This window comes from Stylophora pistillata, chromosome 2, assembly GCF_964205215.1.
Source record: "Stylophora pistillata chromosome 2, jaStyPist1.2, whole genome shotgun sequence".
NCBI classification, from domain to species: domain Eukaryota; kingdom Metazoa; phylum Cnidaria; class Anthozoa; order Scleractinia; family Pocilloporidae; genus Stylophora; species Stylophora pistillata.
Genome location: NC_142520.1, coordinates 14,931,216 through 14,949,734, shown reverse-complemented (window position 1 = coordinate 14,949,734; position 18,519 = coordinate 14,931,216). Strand labels below are relative to the sequence as shown.

The 18,519-nt window shown below is 37.7% G+C and overlaps 2 protein-coding genes and 2 long non-coding RNA genes across 5 annotated transcripts in view; 2 read left to right on the top strand and 2 right to left on the bottom strand.

Annotated features, from left to right (window-relative positions):
• The window catches only part of LOC148737284 (uncharacterized), a 243,101-nt gene that overhangs the window by 43,987 nt on the left and 180,595 nt on the right, over positions 1-18,519 (top strand). The gene's annotated exons all lie outside the window — the stretch shown is intronic.
• On the bottom strand, positions 4,467-8,833 carry LOC148737300 (uncharacterized). The gene is made up of 4 exons (XR_015996234.1): positions 8,022-8,833; positions 7,182-7,276; positions 6,865-6,939; positions 4,467-6,192 (listed from the first exon to the last, which is right to left on the bottom strand). It is a non-coding gene; the product is annotated as an uncharacterized LOC148737300 (long non-coding RNA).
• LOC111325625 (uncharacterized) lies at positions 12,910-15,228 on the top strand. 2 transcript variants are annotated; one of them, XM_088747557.1, is made up of 3 exons: positions 12,910-13,123; positions 13,487-13,512; positions 13,595-15,228. In XM_088747557.1, the coding sequence occupies exons 1-3, from the start codon at positions 12,989-12,991 to the stop codon at positions 13,614-13,616; spliced, it is 183 nt and encodes a 60-aa protein (XP_088603683.1). In that variant the 5' UTR covers positions 12,910-12,988; the 3' UTR covers positions 13,617-15,228. The 2 variants fall into 2 exon arrangements, with proteins under 2 accessions (XP_088603683.1, XP_088603682.1); XM_088747556.1 differs by lacking the exon at positions 13,487-13,512.
• Positions 14,469-17,166, bottom strand: LOC148737299 (uncharacterized). Its single transcript, XM_088747761.1, has 2 exons — positions 16,948-17,166; positions 14,469-16,845 (listed from the first exon to the last, which is right to left on the bottom strand). Exons 1-2 carry the CDS (start codon positions 17,112-17,114, stop codon positions 14,469-14,471), a joined length of 2,544 nt encoding a protein of 847 aa, XP_088603887.1. The 5' UTR covers positions 17,115-17,166.

The following is an 18,519-nucleotide window of genomic DNA, read 5'->3' as shown; positions in this document are numbered from 1 at the left end:
TATCCCACGGATAAATCACCATCCCACGGATAAATCACCATCCCACGGATAAATCGCTATCCCACGGATAAATCACTATCCCACAAATAAATCACTATCCCACGGATAAATCACTATCCCACGGATAAATTGCTATCCCACGGATAAATTGCTCTCCCACGGATAAATGACTATCCCACGGATAAATCGCTATCCCACGGATAAATCGCTATCCCACGGATAAATCACTATCCCACGGATAAGTGACAGAAAGACCTATCGCGTTATCCACCGGATAAAGTTTTATCGAGTGGATAGCGCTATCCAACCTTCAAACAACCGGGGCCTGATTGTTAATTCTTCCCTCTAGCTGCTACACATTTCCTTGCAAACAAGTTCCGAGAATTTGGAGCCAGATTAAGTTAACAATTTCTAGCTGATAAGCTTGAGTACTCTCATCACCTGTTTGCTGGATAAGAAGGATATTATAGAGAGAAGTCACATGTTAATTACTTCTGAGAGTTAAAGGGTTCAATATGAAAAGTCAATCCACACGTTCACAGAAACCACTTTAAGTTTGACCCTCTTTCCGACAATGAATGATAATTCGAAGAACAATCCTTTCAAAATTATCCTGCAAAACAGGAGTCAACCTATCGCGTTTTCAGTTGAAGTCAGCGAAGTCATGCAGCGAGCGAAAGAGGCGACACGACAAGACACGACCTAAGAAACGCAAAGAAAACAAACCTCACACCTACGGGCTTTTCTACGATTAAGGCTGTTATGTGAATTTTTGGCTGCATAACAGATTTAACCATTTCCAATTAGGTGGGTGTACTTTTAGGATACGAATGTGAGGCTAGGCGTTATAGCGGAGCTCACTGCGTGCACGAAGGGAAAGCAGCTTAGCCATATCACTAGAGAAATTGGTAAACCATCCAGCCATGAAAACTCTATTGGTGCATTGGCTATCTCCACATTTTCTGCGAGCAGAAATATTTTTCTCTAACTTCCCAGACGATTAAATTTCAATGTAATTCCCAACCAAACGCGAGTCTTGATTAGTGCACTCTTTGAAGCGGCTACAACGCAAGAGGTTTGGACTGGAAAACATTGATTTATCTAACACGCCGCTGCGCCGCTTATCGCTTTTTAAACGCACATTAAATCTCCAGCCACGCAACATTTAAAAAATCTATCACCTGACAGCGTCTCCTAAAATTTACAGGCCACTTGAACACATCGAAAGATCTCTTTAACTTAATTAAAAGAAAAGTCTATAAAGGCAAAGCTTACTATGCTCGGTTTGCTAAAATAACCCTAAACTTTATCGACAATCGTCAAAGGCCTCACTTATGCCTTATTGTAAAAATGGGGATAGATGGGGGGGGGGGGGAAGCGATTACGTTTTTACAGCAATCTCTTTGGAAATAACCTTCTGAATTCATTTAATCCTCCTTTTCGTGGGCGCTGTTCCTCAGTTCAATTCTTTTTCCTCTTATGGACTGGCTACTAATCATCGCCTGCAGGGAGGGGGTGGAATCGATGGATCTTGTTTGAGCCAAAATTCGAAAAAATTCTCCTGATTTCTCCCCCACCCCCCTCTTCCTTATGCTCTATTTACTCTAATGACGCCACGTATTGGGAGTCCCCCCCTTAATTAAAGTCTGATAACAATGACGGATTCAACCTCCCTTCCCCCTGAAAGCCGTCTGTATCCCCCGTCGGGCGATCAATAACAATATTTATCAAACGGAGAAAAGTTTTCACTCCCTTTCCAGACGATAGAAACATTAAAGTCGTTCCCATTGAAAAACAAGACTTTCATGCTGTAATATAAAATTTTATTGATTAACTAATGCTTAAAACCTTACTTACAAAGGCTTCCTAAAAATTCCGTATAAATTGACTCACTCAGTGATATAATCATTTCCTTATTTGTGGACGTAATCTCACGATTCAGAGTGAAATTTGATATAAAGTGTCTCGTTTATTTTTCTTACAACCAACATAATTGCATGAGCCTATAGGAAGAATGCAATTTTGAGGTCTTTGGAGAAAAATTAAAGTGCCTACTTATTCCAAATTGCACGAGAAAAATCAAGTCATTTTTACTTCCCTTAAACCTGATCAAACCTTTTATACTTGGCAGCTTTTCATAGTAATGTAGGAGTAAAGAGGGGTGACCCACGTGAAAATAAATTCATTCACACCAAAACATCATCACGCCGTTTTGGTCAAAACAACGTGTTTAATTAAAGTGTAAATTTTTCTGCATTCCTTTTTTTTTTTTTTTTAGTTATCAGCAGATATTTACTGCTTTTTCACTGAGTTAATTATTTTCTGCCCTGCATTGGTGTTTCCTGAAAACTGTATTTCAACCAATTAGAATGCAGAAATTTTTTCACGTATTCTATTTACAGGTGTCCTATACAGCTTTTATTCACATGAATGTAGTCGAAAGTAAAAAAAAAATGTTATATATTAAAAAAAAATTCATTTACTTATGAAATGTGTACAAAACCATGTGAACTTTAAGAAGTCTAAATACAAAAAATTAAATCGCTGGCAACGTTACACAGACATACAGTTCTGGCTGTTATCAGTGCGGGTTAATTTTTAACAATCTCCAACCAGCTGGCAGCTTCTCCTCCATCGTACAAGCCATATTAGGACATTGGTTATTGACAACACCTCGCGAACTAAGGCCTTAAAAAAACAAAAACAAAAACAAATGAGTAGTTTAGCCAAACAAATGTCTATCTCGAAACCAATTGCACAATAATTTGCTGAACAAAGAGGTTGACTATCTTAGTAAAAGTCATCTACGTGCCACAGGCAGCCCTATAGTAACTACCCAACATACGACTCATTCGGGTCAGCTTTGAAGTTGATGGGGCGATCAAACCAGTGATTTACATTTTGACATTGAAGAATTAAGCAGACATGAAATAAGCTGTAGAACTTATCTCACCAACCTGAGTTAATCATTGCCGCTTGCTGACTCACTGCTAGCTACGCGACTCAGCAAAATGTCGAGAACATCTGGGTCACGTGATGAGGCATGGTATAAAGAATCCAGGCCGTTCTTATCCTTGGTGAAAGGATTAGCTCCCCTCTCAAGGAGATACTATACACTTTCCAGCTTGCCAAAACAAACAGCAATGATTAGAGGAGTAGAACCCCGGGCGGTTTTGGACTCAATGTCCGGCAAGTGAGTAAAGATAAGATCAATGACGTCAGTGTCTCCACCCTGTGCGGCAAAATGTAACATATTCCACCTCCAGTTATCAACACAGGTTACATTTGCCCCCTTCTCAAGAAACCATTTCACTGCGTGTAATTTTCCCTTGAAAGCCGCCACCATTAGTGGCGTGAGACCCTCGGCTGTTTTGGACTCAATGTCTGGCAAGTGAGTAAGGATAAGATCAATGACGTCAGTGTCTCCACCCTGTGCGGCAAAATGTAACATATTCCACCTCCAGTTATCAACACAGGTTACATTTGCCCCCTTCTCAAGAAACCATTTCACTGCGTGTAATTTGCCCTTGAAAGCCACCACCATTAGTGGCGTGAGACCCTCCACTGTTTTGGACTCAATGTCCGGCAAGTGAGTAAAGATAAGATCGATGACATCAGTGTCTCCACCCTCTGCGGCAAAATGTAACATATTCCACCTCCTGTTATCAACACGGGTTACATTTGCCCCCTTCTCAAGAAACCATTTCACTGCGTGTAACTTGCCATTCCCAGCCGCCACCATTAGTGGCGTGTAACCCTGGGCTGTTTTGGACTCAATGTCCGGCAAGTGAGTAAAGATAAGATCAATGACGTCAGTGTCTCCACTCTTTGCGGCAAAATGTAACGCACTCCATCCTCTGTTGTTCAGCAGGGACGGATCTACTCCTCTCTCAATGAGACCCTTCACCGCTCGGACACTGCCATTTAGAGAAGCATTCATTAGGGACGTTCTGCCTGTTGTGTCTTTGGAGTCAACAGAAGATCCTAAAATCAGATAACGTGAAAAGAAATTAAGACAGGTCACATTATCAAAGAAGGAGGTCGAGGTGGGAGAGCAAGTTTTGGAAAAAAGTTTAACTAGTGAGCAGTACAATGCGAGCAGTTGTTATAAAACTTTTTTATCCTCAGAAGTGTTTCGTCTAACTGTCGTAGACTTCTTGCAGGAGTTTTACAAGTTAACACTACACAGTTCTTTGTTATCCTCGCTCACACAAATGAGCGAGGAAAATAAAATAACTAATCAATAGAGCCTTATTCTAAGGCTCTACTGATTAAGACGATGGGAGAAATTACATGTTGATAAACTTTAAGGGTTGAAAGCAAAGCAATATTGGAAAATAAATGCAACTAAATTACTGAGGCTCATGGTATACCTCTTATAGCTGTACCTGTTGCTGTGAAAACTTCTTTTTTATTTCTCTGTGTTTTTTCTGTTGAATCAGTAGTAGCAGTACCTGAATCTGATATGAAAAAATACGAATGAAGAGATTAAATCACGTAGCCACAGGCAAGATTTAAACGTTAAACATGTTAACTATATTAGTGCTAGGTTTTATAAGTGAGAGAATACTTTGCTTTCTAAACTCAGCTTCACTGAAAAAGTCAGTAGAGTGACAAGTGTTATGGAAAAAAGGAGACAGACAAACATTGTTTGACTGTTTAAGTGTTGAATGATCCATAAGCATACATAAAAAAAAAACAATTGTATGCTTTGTTTATGAATAATGTTCTATGTTTGAGAACAAACTCAAGTCCTTCTTCAGTGCTTCAAGGTTTAAACACACTCAATCTATTCTTACTAGAAGGTCACTCAAATTGTGCTTTGGTTAATAATGGTAATCAGACTGAGTGGAGTCAAATTCTATCTCTAATTTTTATGAGCTATTAACAAAATAGGACGACCACTGAAGTGAGAGTCTGATCTGTCAATCAAGAACATGACTACAGACTGAATTGGACGACACAAAGTCCTGTTACCAATTAATCGTAACCATTAATTACAACTTCAAACAAAAGAAGAAATACATTTGGGGAAAATATCTTAGGTTGAGATAATGACTTGTCTTAAGTGAAAATCCCTCCATTTGGTAAGTTCCCCAGTTTTTTTTTAGGATATTAGGGGTTGTTGCTGTGGTTACTTTGATCATTTCTGTGATTGGTGGATTTAGCTGAGTGGACTTACTATGTTTGGCTGCTTTAACTGTTTGATTACAACTCTTCAGAATGATTAGTGAAAAATAAAGCAGCTAATGCACCAGTCACATTTGAGGAAATTGTAACAGTTATGATTAATCAGTGTTGTGGGGTAGTAAATTTCTACACTCAGGTATTTCCATACATTTCTTTGTTATAAGTTGAAAGTAAAGCAGAAACAGTAACAGAAATTCTACTTAGAGTTATACAAAATAGCTTCATCTCAATCTGCAATTACACAAAGGTCTTTTCTATTTCCTAAAGTAAGCACCCAGGAACTTTTTTAGAATTTTAGTTAGAAGAGGGGCACTTATTCGCTCCGACGAAGGGCTAGCGCTCGAAACATCAGCTTTTGTAATCGTTACAGTGGCCAATTTACCACTTCAACTTTGTTGATATATCCAAATTATTTCGTTACTCCCACCGCCGCAGCCCCAAACAGTTTCTTTCGAAACTGTCAGCCTTTACTTATTGGAAGGATCAGGTTGCTTAATTGAGGAGGATGTTTATCTAGAAAATATTAACCTAGACTGATTTAGCTGAGTAAGTGAAGTTCAAAAAGTTACAAATAAAGTTGTAAAAGAAACAGGTTTTTTCGTTTACATGTTCTTAGGAAAGTGAGGGAGGAGAAATGATGATTATTCAAGGCAGAGTTTGTTTAGTTTACTGGCTTGGGAAGGGGGGATGGGCACTGATTAGGGGAAGGGTTCTAAGATATATGTAGAGCCTGGAGGCTAATTTGAGGAAATGAAGTAATTTTAATGTTAGAGGGGAAGATGTTGATAATCCTATTGTTGTACAGAATAATAAAATATTATTATACTGGATTTTTTAAATTCTTAAGAACTGTCATACCTGATTTACTGATAAATTTTTTTTAACTGAGTCCACTGATAACTGTAACATGCAATGTAAAGTTAAATTAATCAACTGACACAGACTGTCCTTGTTTGTTCCTCTCTGTTTCTCCACAGTCTACAGAGCTGTGTGAAGCTTTACCTACAGACATGTAAGAGCAAAATGAATCAATCACCTCTGTAAGTTGATAGCATAGCCTGCAAAACCGTGAATGCACACATAGCTCATTTTCAACTGCCAAACTCTTCTTTTTGGATGTTGTCTTAACCACAATTGGCAACATATTTGCAAAATATTATCATGCCATAATGTACTCTGTGACATTAATTCTAGCAAAATTACAATTCATCACTTAGCCTTTGTGTGGAACATTGTCTGTGGACGATGGACAAAAACAGCCGGCCGCCCCCAAACACACACAAAAGAAAAAGCAAAAATTGTTTCTGAGAAGCTGACTTCATTACTTCCCCAATGAACATGTTTTGGTTATCTCCAATAACCTTATTTTTTAGCACTGATCTAAATTACGACATGACACACATTTTACATGTAAATTCACTCACCAGGTGCAGAGTCTTGATTATTCTGCTGCATCTCATTATGTAACAGTTATATACAACTATATGGGCAAAACTTTAATTGTAGCACATGCACTGTGCATGTACTTTTTAACCATAATTTTTTCTTTAATTATCAGAATTGATATTTTTGTAGCAAAGACTTTTGTGAACACTTTCCTATCATGAATTGTCTTAGACCTGTATCCTTCTCAGCAGACATTATTTATTGTTCGAGGATTTGTACAAAATTTACCTGATGCTGTCAAAACTGTCAAATACTTCTTCTTGTGTGTTCCTTCTGTTTCATTCGACCCGCACGCAACTTTCTCTGGATATAAAGGAAATGAATATAACAACAAACTAATCATGAATTATCGTATATTAATTTGAAGACTGAAGCAATTATAGTAATTTTTTCAAAGTGCCACTTTTGAAAAAAAAACATTTCTACCACTAGAATGATTCACAGACTGCTGTAATGAGACCAGTCGACATGGTTTTGCTGAATTGCACAACAATAAATGAAATAATACAATCCTCACTTTTAAGACCTCAATTATGTGTATCTACCTTAAAAGAGATCAAGTATGCTAAGTATCCAATCTCTGCGATTAAAAGTCCTTGACTAATGTCTTCTCCTGTGCAAACTCTATTCAAATTTGGATCTACAATGGAATAAAACACAAATTTAACTCAAAATCTCCCAGCCCATAGGAGTTAGGACAATAATGCTAAAAAACAAAAAAAGGAAATGAACCTTTCTGGGTTAAGGCCGAATTTGTCAACTACCTTTCCTTTTTTTTTTTCTTTTTCTCTTTTTTGGCTTGGCCAACCAACCTTAACTTTAACGAGAAGATACATACTAGGTGATGGGAAACAGAACATTAATTTTTATGTGACATAACAGAACATACATGTTTATTCAAACTCATATATAACTACATAAATTTGAAAGGGAGAGTCAAGAGGTTAACCCTGTGAATAAAACTCTCCTAAAAACTACAACAAACAAAACAAAACAAAACAAAAACAAAACAAAAAAACAAAAACAAAACAAAAAAAAATCCATAAGTTATAGCTTTAGTAAGGATTTATGTTTCCATTTAAAAAATGGGAGTGGCCTTAGGAAAGATGAAAAAGTCTTCAGCATACTTGCAGTTAAAAGACAAAGGCCAACTTTAAATCTGGTATATATAACGATGCAGGATTTATTTGTCCTTAATGATATGAACATGTTCATTTACCAGTATTCAATATTTCTTAATGTGTCGCTCAAATCAGCTTAAAATCTGGCTTCATAGCCCAAAATCTCAGCAAATGCACCTACTTACAGTAAGAGGGGGCAACTAGAATTTAGATGTAATAAAAGTAGAGTGATATAGTTTTGTATACCTTATGCATTTAACTCACCCTTTGCAGTTCTCAAAACATTTTCCAGCATTCTTTTGAATTTTGCACATTCCCTACTCCAAGGGTAAATCTTCCTGTAGTTCTCTCTGAGCTTTGCGGCATTGGCATCTCTCTCTTCTGCACTTAGTTCAGACATTTATTCTCTCTGATCCTTTGTGCCCATTCCTCTGCATCTCCATCTGATTCCATGATAAAAGAACACCCGCCTTCTACTTCTTTCAATGCCTCAGCTACACCAGATTCACTAGTAACCAGCACAGGAATGCACCCAGATATAGCCTCTAGTGCAACTAGTCCAAAGCCTTCTGTACAAGGTAGAGCGACCAAGTCTGACTGATAAAACATCATCTTGAGTTCCTCTGGATCACAGCAATATCCACGGACGGTTAGTTGGTTGCGGTTGATGCAAGTGTTGTTGAGAAACCATTGCCCAACTTTTCGATGTTCATCAGGAGATGAGCCAACAAAGGTCAACTCAAAGTTCTTACCTAGTGATGACTAGTGAACCTATGGCATTTGCAATAAGGTCATAGCCTTTCAGGGAAAGATCCTCTAAGGCAGCTCGGCCAAACATAAAAACGTTAAAGGTTTTTACTACTGATCAAAGAAGATTAACACGGAACTTGAGCTAGTCTCCTTCGCAGCCGCTGTTTGGGCTCGTCACGCAACGCTTCCTCCCCACAGCGGCTGCAAAGAGAGACTAAAGTTGAGCCGACAGACCAGTGAGGTTGGCGATGCAGCAGTTTAAGTGTTGTGTATGCATCTGCTCATGTCTCTTCGTGTCCCTTCTCTACCGTGAGCGAGTTCAGATTAGTGCACGCGGGCCTGTGTCTGATCAAATATTTGCCTTGGAAAAAAATAGATTAGAAATGTTCTCGAGTAAGGCACCTCATTACGATAAAAGTATAGAGATTGTTTCTACTTTCGTCATATATATCAATTCGACGACGGAAGCTCTTCAACATTAATTGAGCTGTGAGGAAGGACAACTAGTTTTATACCGAGTCTCCTGGTAACGAGTCTGATAAAATACAAAAACTGACGGTGAAAACGTAAACCTCTATGCGAATGTAAACATGCTTGGTTTAGGGCAAAATGTTGTCTGATCAACCCCACATAGCGAAAATCAGCCCTGAAAAAAATCAGGCCTGTACTGATTTTCGCTATTGCTTAAATAGCGCTATCTACTGCGAGGATCGTGCATCATATGTATCTAATACCGCAGTACAAAATATATGAACTTCATATATTTCATTGTATCTCATTTGCAGTAAATGGTTTGAACCCGGGGGTAACATGTGAAGGTGTAGTCTGATCGTACGGGTGAGTGTAGTCCTGAGAAGGACTGTTGTCGGTGGCAGTGACTGACGTTTCGACAACCTGTGCGGAAGTCATCATCAGAGTCAAGTGAATCAAAGGGAAAATAATTACTTACCCATAGGAATGTTGAAAGTGCTTAATTTCTTTTTAATTTGTTTTCTTTTTGTAGTGAAGATGATCGTTCAGTTTACATCAAATAACAAATTGAAACTTTTCACATATAATGTCCTTATCGCAAATGGAAGAGCCAATTTCGATAGGTCGTAAAAGGTAAGAGACCGTGATCGTTTTACAGCTAAGGTAATCATTCGTTACAGATGGATGAAAATGATTCAAGGTTATTCTCTCTTGTGGTAAACTATATGAACTTATGATCTTAAGCTAGCTGAGCTTTTAAACCAATCAGCATTTAACATGAAAAAAGACGGTTCTTAGATTAGAAATAAAAAGCAGTTTCTCTGTTTCACTATTAAGTGAATAGGAAATATTCCAGCGGAAAATTTAACTTGATACAGTTAAAATAAACTGAACCTGAGTCGCTGACGGTTTCGTGTTCGCTTTGAAGCACTTAGCGGTAGAGCCGTGAAAATAATAGGCGGCGATGCCGTGACAAGTCTGGAAAGGAAAACTACTTCTTCGTCTCGTAGTTTCGCTGTTTATTGCATTTCAGCGCACATTAAAACGCCAGCCCTGGTTGTTTGCAGGCTAAAATAAGACTAAGGAATAAAGGGGGTAAGATTCTAAAGAAACTAGCTGTGGCGCTGCGTCGGTGGGGGAAGTATAACAAGATGAGTTGATGTTACTTGGATGCCGTTAAGAGTTACCAAGCTGACGTTTCGGGCGTTAGCCAATCGTCGGAGCCCTTCGTGTTAGCTCTGACGAAGGACTAATGCTCGAAACGTCAGCTTTTTAATTCTTTACGGTTACCAATTTACATTATCAACTCAGCTGATCAAACTAAATTGTCTGAGAAAAAAGAAAAAAACAAAAAAAATACTCCTGTAGCTTGCAAACCACACGAGGACATCTAAAGGTTCTTTTTATTTCCATATACAAGAAAAAGGTGATGGAGTTAAAGCTAAACTTAAATGAGTATGCTCAGTTTGCTAAATTATACCAAAACTTATGCTAACACAATCGTTAAAGGCTTACTTATTGTGAAATTGTTATTGTGTCGAATAATGATATTAATACTCGTTTATTAACAAATCAATATCGAAGTCGTTAGACTGAATTACATTGATAATGCTATGAAAGATCAAATAAAAATTACAAATTTCTAATTGAAGCCATAATGAAGGATTTCTTTGAAACGATCGGTACCATGGCGGGGCTCAATAAAGACTCTGGTATTTCTTTATGGGTATCTTGTGTCAATGTTGAAAGCTGAAAGGAAGTTGTATAACTTGTGGTTTGGGTTGTTTACGTCACGGTTTACAGACAGTTTCTCGCGTAAAAGCTTACGACGGCTAGCACGAGAAGTTTATCTTCTGCTGTATGATAGACCAGGACCATAAATAATAGACAGGGCCTGCCTTTGAATTTTTCTCGATTTCGTCGGTAAGACACGATGGTTAAGCTGGTGAAATGCGGGTGAACCGTATTCGACGGCTCTACGTATGCATGAAGAGTAGAACCTCACCATATCGGCATTTTTTGCGCGTTTGAGTTGTCTTGGAAATACATATGTTATGATCCTTTTTTAATGATATAATATAATTCACGTGGCAGTTCCACTTGACGGTCATTACTGATGATTATGCTAAGGACGTTAGCTTGCCTGACGAGTTCGAGTTCTTTACCATAGATCAATAGGGAGGTGCAGTGCGATTGGGACCCGGAGAAAGATATACACATTTCAAATGTTGTAGAATCTCAACCGCGTTTGACGAAGTAATGCTGTGATAGGTGGATGTCCAATAATGTATAGGCTTAAAGGGACTGAGTACAAGTGATTGGCAGCTAAGTTAACTGATTCTCGTCTTAGCGTTTTTCGAGAAGAACACTAAAGTCGAGATCGGGAAGGCGCTAAATCACTCTTACTTTGAAGCTTTGAAAGTAACTATAACAAGATTCGTTTTGGCCACTTGGGTTCATCGGTCATTTCGAGGTACATTCCTAAGATTCCTCGCAACTGGAATGTAAGTGACCATTTCAGCCGACTTATCTCAGCTAGAACAAGGAAGGTCTTGACAGAAATCACAGATCGAAAAGTTTGTGAATATAATTGATTGGAAATTTTATGATCGAACGTGATCGTTCGCCAAATATTACAATAATCTTCAGAGGTACAGAGTCTCAATGCCTTAAATAATCTAACCCAGTCGAACAAAACTGAAACTGTTTTCAAAAAAAACAAAAACTCGAGTGAGCTAAACAAACCTAAATTAAAATGACCTGACGCATGGCGCCAGAAAAGAATGAAGAAAGCTATTTGATATATACAATAAAGGTTGATTACACAACAGATACAAATATGAAGAATACAAGTTATGTGAGAGATTACAAATATCACGCACTACATTGATCCTAAGAGAATAAAATAATTATTTACATATCCCTAAATAAATTATTTAGCGCTTTCATGACACTGCCCGAACAACTACGAATTAGTTGTAACCAGCAAGCGGCATATTTAAATTCCTGATCAAACGCGAACATGCCTTACTCCCCTCGAATTCAACTACATTATAATTATGAATTTCCTGCAATAATATTATAGATAAAATGATATCGAACAATAAAGTTAACGTATTCTTCATCTTCGTCATCATTTCTTCCTTTTTAACAATGACGGTAAACAAATTTACAGCATCAAAAGAAAGTCAGTAAAGTCAGCATCGAAAGAAAGTCAGTAAACCACCGGCCTTGTGTGGGAGGGTACTTCTCTTACTACAAGATAGGTACAAAAATTAAACAAAAAGACTGCGAATGTACGGCTTCGCCAATTCAGTAATGATTCTAAAAAAAACCCAAGCATTTTCATCGTGAAGCTAAGGAGATTTGACAAGCGAGCGAGAGATACGGTGTCCTTGTTTCCGTCTGTTTTCCGTCGCATTTGTTTTGTTGTGTACCATGCCATTTCAGTTTGTTCCTAAACCAGTCAACAAAAAGGCATCACCGTAAGTATCTTAGTGTGTTGTTACTGTCGTAGTTTTCTCGTGGTCTTATCACAAGCAGGATTACACTTCTTAATTAGGTTGTAACATCAACCACGAAATCTCCTTTTCTTGTGATAAAATTAATTTTTTTTATTTGTTTCTGAAAACGTGCCTGTACTTTCTTTAGACAAAAATGAAATCGTCTTTTTTAACATCATTAAAAATACTTGAGAAACGATTAAAAGGAAATCTGCAGCAGGCTTTTGAGACTTACCGTGCAAACGAATATGGCTTCCTGCAGAAAAGCTAATGCAATAGAATAATCTGACTTTTTTCGGCAGACAAAGCAAAGTAATCTTGCAAACAGGGAGTGACCAGTTGGGTATAATCAGAAATTGTGTTACCATGATCATAAAGGCAACTTGGTATATCATTCCAAAAAATTACCCCTTTGATGGAGACATTTGCTCGAGACTGAAAAATTGGTCCTGCTCATGCGCAGTTTGAATGAGCGGGCTCTGGGGCTGAACAAAGTAGACAGAAAAAATGGCGGCTGAAAAGCGCACTCGTCCCGTGGAAGGTTTTTATCTCGGAATAGAAAGCCACATTCATCTCAAAGCCGAGAAGATACGTCCCAAAAAACCGGAAAAAGTTGATCAGGAGAAAATGTATCCAATTGAGGTAAGTAAGGAGATTGCTTTGTTGATAAATTTCCTCGTAACGTAATACATGCGGTATAAAACCACACTTCTTTTGAATAATTTTAACTTCTTCCGAAAGAAATAAGTTCATTAAGAGATAAAGGAATTTACAAATTTCATAGTTTTCGGTTTAACATGAAAGGAGCAACTTCAGAATACCTGATAGCATAGTTGACCGTTGCTAGTGAGAGTTATTTGGCCCATCTTTCTTGCCGCTATGCAAGTAAATATAACAGTACTGATATTTAGCAAGTTAACCTAAAAGGGAATTTTCGTCGCCTCAAATACTCATGGTTTAACTGGGATCGTTCTGAAACTTGATTCTTAAATAATTTTATTTCAGGAACATTTTATCCGTGATCATTTCAAGTAAGTACTAAAAATTACCGTAAGTTATATCGTCAAAGTGAATCATAATAGTCCTAAGATATAGATAATATTTTCTTTGCAGATTGTTGACCGAGACAAAATAGAAAATAAAGTGAAAATTCACTTTATTGGATATTCAAGTGACTTTGATGAATGGAGAGATGGAGATGACTTAGTTGACAGAGACAAAAGTAGTCTTGGTCGCTTGGTACCACGATTCATACCGAGTGAAGATTCCTTGTCTGACAGGGCTTCAGCTTTATTCAACCGCCTTGGCCGCGAAGTAAAGTTTAGTCTATTTTCAACCAAAAGGGAGTCACCGGAGGTTCGAATTGAGATGCAGATTGACATGGATATTTATAAAACATATTTACAAAATATTGGATTTGTAAAAAAGTCAAGAGGACGGGAAGTACATTGTGTTGATGATAACTCTCATTTATGCGATCTACTTGGTAGTAAATGGTTTGAGAGAATTCAAAATGTAAATGGAGACTTTTGTTATGTCATTCCTGCAACTGTAAGATTTTGGCTTCATGAAAAAAAGCCTGTAAGAGAGTTTGTTTATGTCGGCGATACTCTTGTAGAAAGCCACACTGAAAGTGACTTGGAAGTCATTTTTACATTTGTTCGTGGGGATGGTGTGAAGGCTGAATACAACAGTAATGAGTGGAAATCGCCCCCATCCTAACAGTAGTAGTAGCCACAATGTTTCTGACAGTATCAAACATGTAATGCATTAATGTTGACCAAAGAGGATGAGTTGTTGCCCATTCTAACAATAATCCCTATTCCTCGGGGGGATATAGGCACTATCTCAGCTTTATCTATGACAAGTTTTTATAACAGATTATAATAATTTGTTAGTGCTTGTATTGTGTACAATTTAGGGCTGCAAAATTATTTATTTGATATAACAACAACAATTTATTAAGGTACTTCCATATCATCTATCTCTAGACCGATATATTCTCATTTTGACATTTCGTAACCCATTTGCTGTTTGATTTGATCACATGTAAGGGAGAACAACATGGTTTAAATGCACATGAGCTACATGGGGATAAACAGGTCTTAATATTATGACCCTCTAATTTACAGTTTCCACAAGTAACACTTCTTGTGCCTCTTTGGCTGCCAAGATCCTCGAAATATTCAATTCTGTTCCTTTTTTGCACAATTTGTTTTAACGCATCCATTCCTCGTTGATTGGTAGATCTGAAGAAGTCCTTTGTTGTTTTGTCATTAAGTTTCTCTAGACCTTGCTGAGTGAAGGAGCTGATAGTACCATACATTTGTATAAACTCAGGCACATGCCATACCAGTGCATGCATGTAGGGAGTAACATGCTTAGTGTGATACAATTTCAAAAACTGTTCCAGAAAAGATTTTGATGCCTCCTGAATTTCTTCTTTGCTCTGTTGAGGAATAGTGGAACTCAACATGTTTGCAATTGTTAGAAACTGTTTCCACAACTGTGATATTTGATCAGATTTCTGGTGATTGGGCAATACCCTAGTGAAATCAATGTTCCTAAATAATTTCTGTTTCTCTGGGCCTGTTAGATCCCGCCATTTCAATTTCTTTGAATCCTTACAGACAAACCAGTTGAAGGGAATTTTGAGGGTATCATTTAGATAAGTCTCCCAGCCTGCCATGTGCTTGTACTTTGATCTATTAAAACCATCATTAAAAGTTTTGTTTTTGTCAAGTGCATCTTGACGTCGCAGCTCTTGAATGACGAGGTTAATAAGGTTGTCAGAAATTCTAAGAAAAAGGTGCAGTGAATCTATGACAACATGATCAATGGGAATTGAGGGAAAAAGTGGAGCATGTTTAGAATTGTACTTCTCCACTGTTCTTGACCTTGTATTCACTTGTTGTTGAATCTCCTCAATTGAACGTGCTCCTTTTGAGACATCAGTGAGAGACCATTCTTTTCTTCCATCATATTTGTCATATAAGGGACATTTACACCAAATACAGGGGTATGTAGCATGGGCAGCACCAAGACCGCAAACACATGCAAGGAATTTCCAATCCCCTCCCAGGAACCACTCAATTTCAAACTGCTCTGTTCCCACTGACAAATGTTTTAAAGATTCTACATCTTTTCGGATGTCTGTCAATGCTTTGGAAAGTGTTTCATAGTTTTCAGGCTCCTTTATAACAGCTATCAAATGATTGCCACCAGCTGCCTGAGCCAATGTTCCTTCATCAAGGACAGTGAAGGTAACATTGATGACATGTAGTCGTTTGCCAATATTAGTACCATCCCCAGAAAGTTTAACTCGAATCTTATGATTTTCTTTGAAAGCAGCATTAGAAGGACTGTTTTTCATAAGAGTCTGCAACCTTACTTCTAGTCGTTCCTCTATGCTCTGCTGAATCCCACAAGTATCATTGGGAGTACTTGACAGATTCCATTTACTATTTAAAGCTTTTATCCTCTCCTTGACTTTCCATGACCGAGGTAGTTCCTTGCAAATCATAGAAAGTTCATGGTATGCTTCATTTGATATATTAAATCTTTCCTTTGTGTACAGCAGTAAATTTATGTCATCAATCTCCTCATCAGTGACTGTCTCGGCTCGAGATGAGTTTTGAATGTTATTGTTATCAACCAATGTGAGAGTCTCGTACTCTTGAGTGTTCTCATGGAAAATTTCAACTTTAGTGGCAACAAAATTATGAAGTCCAAGAAATGAAAGTGAAGTTTCACAGTCTGTGACCATTTGCTTTCGAACTCTAGTTTGATGCCTTTTGCTATAGTCTAGAAATGTTTTACTTTTGGTAGGACCCCTTGATTTCTTATCTTTTTGTAGTTTCATTAATTTCTGGACAAGCCCTTTAAATTTCTTTTGAAATTTGCTAGTAATGTCTTTGTTTTTAGCAACTGCTTCCTTCATTTTCTGCTCAATTTTGGCCTTCTTGCACTTTTCATCTTTAAGATCATCTTCAAGCTTTCTTTTCTGTCCCCTCAATTCATTGTTTTCGTTTTGGAGCATAACACAGTCCATTTCATAGTAATATATCTTAAAATTCCAAGTTGAAAATTTACCCCTTGTCCAATTGGAAAAGAGTTTTTTCACCCCATTGCCTCCCATAGTTTTGGCTTTGGCTAGTGCTTGATTTAATCGCCAGATCTTTGTTTTGAATTCTTGGATCAGCCTATGATTTATTATTACACCAGGGATCCCGCACTCCTGTCCGACTTTTTGTATAAGTATCCTTAAAACGGAGTTTTGTTTGCCTAAGCTTTCCTCTGGATCGAGTTCTTCTTCACGGTCAGCCTCTTGTTTTGAAGATTTGTACAATTCGTACAGAAGTTTACTGCCAACAAACATGTAGAACATTTATCAATTGCTGAACATGAAATCGGGCGCAACTTCATAAATTTACGACATATTTGGAATTTATAGATTCAAAGATTACTTGTTTATTTGGGCCTGAAATGATGGATATTCTTTGTGGCTGTAATTCCCGCCATCGCCGTTTTCCTTCTTTTCTTCGTCGTTTTGCACGGCCTCTACTGCACAAAACAACACAAACGTAATGCAAATTACAAGAATAGCGCGGGCATTACGCAACATCGCCAACATCTGCGAAGAAGTACTTTTCAATCGCCGATTTACATATATTTTTTCGCTTCAACACGTACGAATTTGGAGCCAAAATGTTTATTAGATCCCAGGCTTTCCAGATCAACCCGTACATTCGCATATTTTAAACGACTAGGCCGCTCCAGGCCGCTTGAAGTGATGAGTTTGTTTGGCCGAGCGGTCAATGCCAGTCACGACTTCTTTCAAGTTCGACGACTTCGAAGCCCGATTTACATGGTTTATTTTTCACTTTTCCAAAGTATTTTGCGACTTATAGATAGAGTAATAAATATATATCGTAAATCTAACCGTACATTTAGATAAAGTTATCGTTAACTTTGTCTAGTTCTGCTTTTCGCTAAAAAATTAACAATTTCCGCCATGATTTTGTGTCTCTATTGGGGGCCTGGAAACGAAAAAAAAAAATTAGAGGCAAATGTCATGTAATTTTTTGGCATGTGAGTAAGGCCCACAATAATTACATTTCACCAATAGAACTCGGACCAAACTTCAAGTCTTTCTTGAAATCTAAAAATTTGAAATAGTTAATAACTTCCCCAAAAATCCATTCCACAGAGGAGCGAGCTATATTCGTGGATTTATTAAACTCCTGCACCTGATTTGTCAGCACTCCACGTTGAAATGGCCTCTACGGGTGCACACGATGAGGGCATCCTGGGTCTGCTAAAAAAAATTATGTTGCCAATTGAGTTATAAACTGGGATTAAGGTAAGCTGGCTTAAATCTTGGCACTATTTTCATGCTCAAGAAATCAAGAATGTAACACTGTTCTGGAAGGAACATGGATCATCATCTAGTTTTTTTTTTTTTTTCTTTTTAACAAACCAAACATTTATTAATAAATGCGCAATCCCCCTCCTCCTACTGTTGCTACTCATTAGCTGTGTTGGATTTCCATATACAAGAAAAAGGTGATGGAGTTAAAGCTAAACTAAAATGAGTATGCTCAGTTTGCTAAATTATACCATAACTTATGCTAACACAATCGTTAAAGGCTTACTTATTGTGAAATTTTTATTGTGTCGAATAATGATATTAATACTCGTGTATTAACAAATCAATATCGAAGTCGTTAGACTGAATTATATTGATAATGCTATGAAAGATCAAATGAAAATTACAAATTTCTAATCGAAGCCAGAATGAAGGATTTCTTTGAAACGATCGGTACCATAGCGGGGCTCAATAAAGACTCTGGTATTTCTTTATGGGTATCTTGTGTCAATGTTGAAAGCTGAAAGGAAGTTGTATAACTTGTGGTTTGGGTTGTTTACGTCACGGTTTACAGACAGTTTCTCGCGTAAAAGCTTACGACGGCTAGCACGAGAAGTTTATCTTCTGCTGTATGATAGACCAGGACCATAAATAATAGACAGGGCCTGCC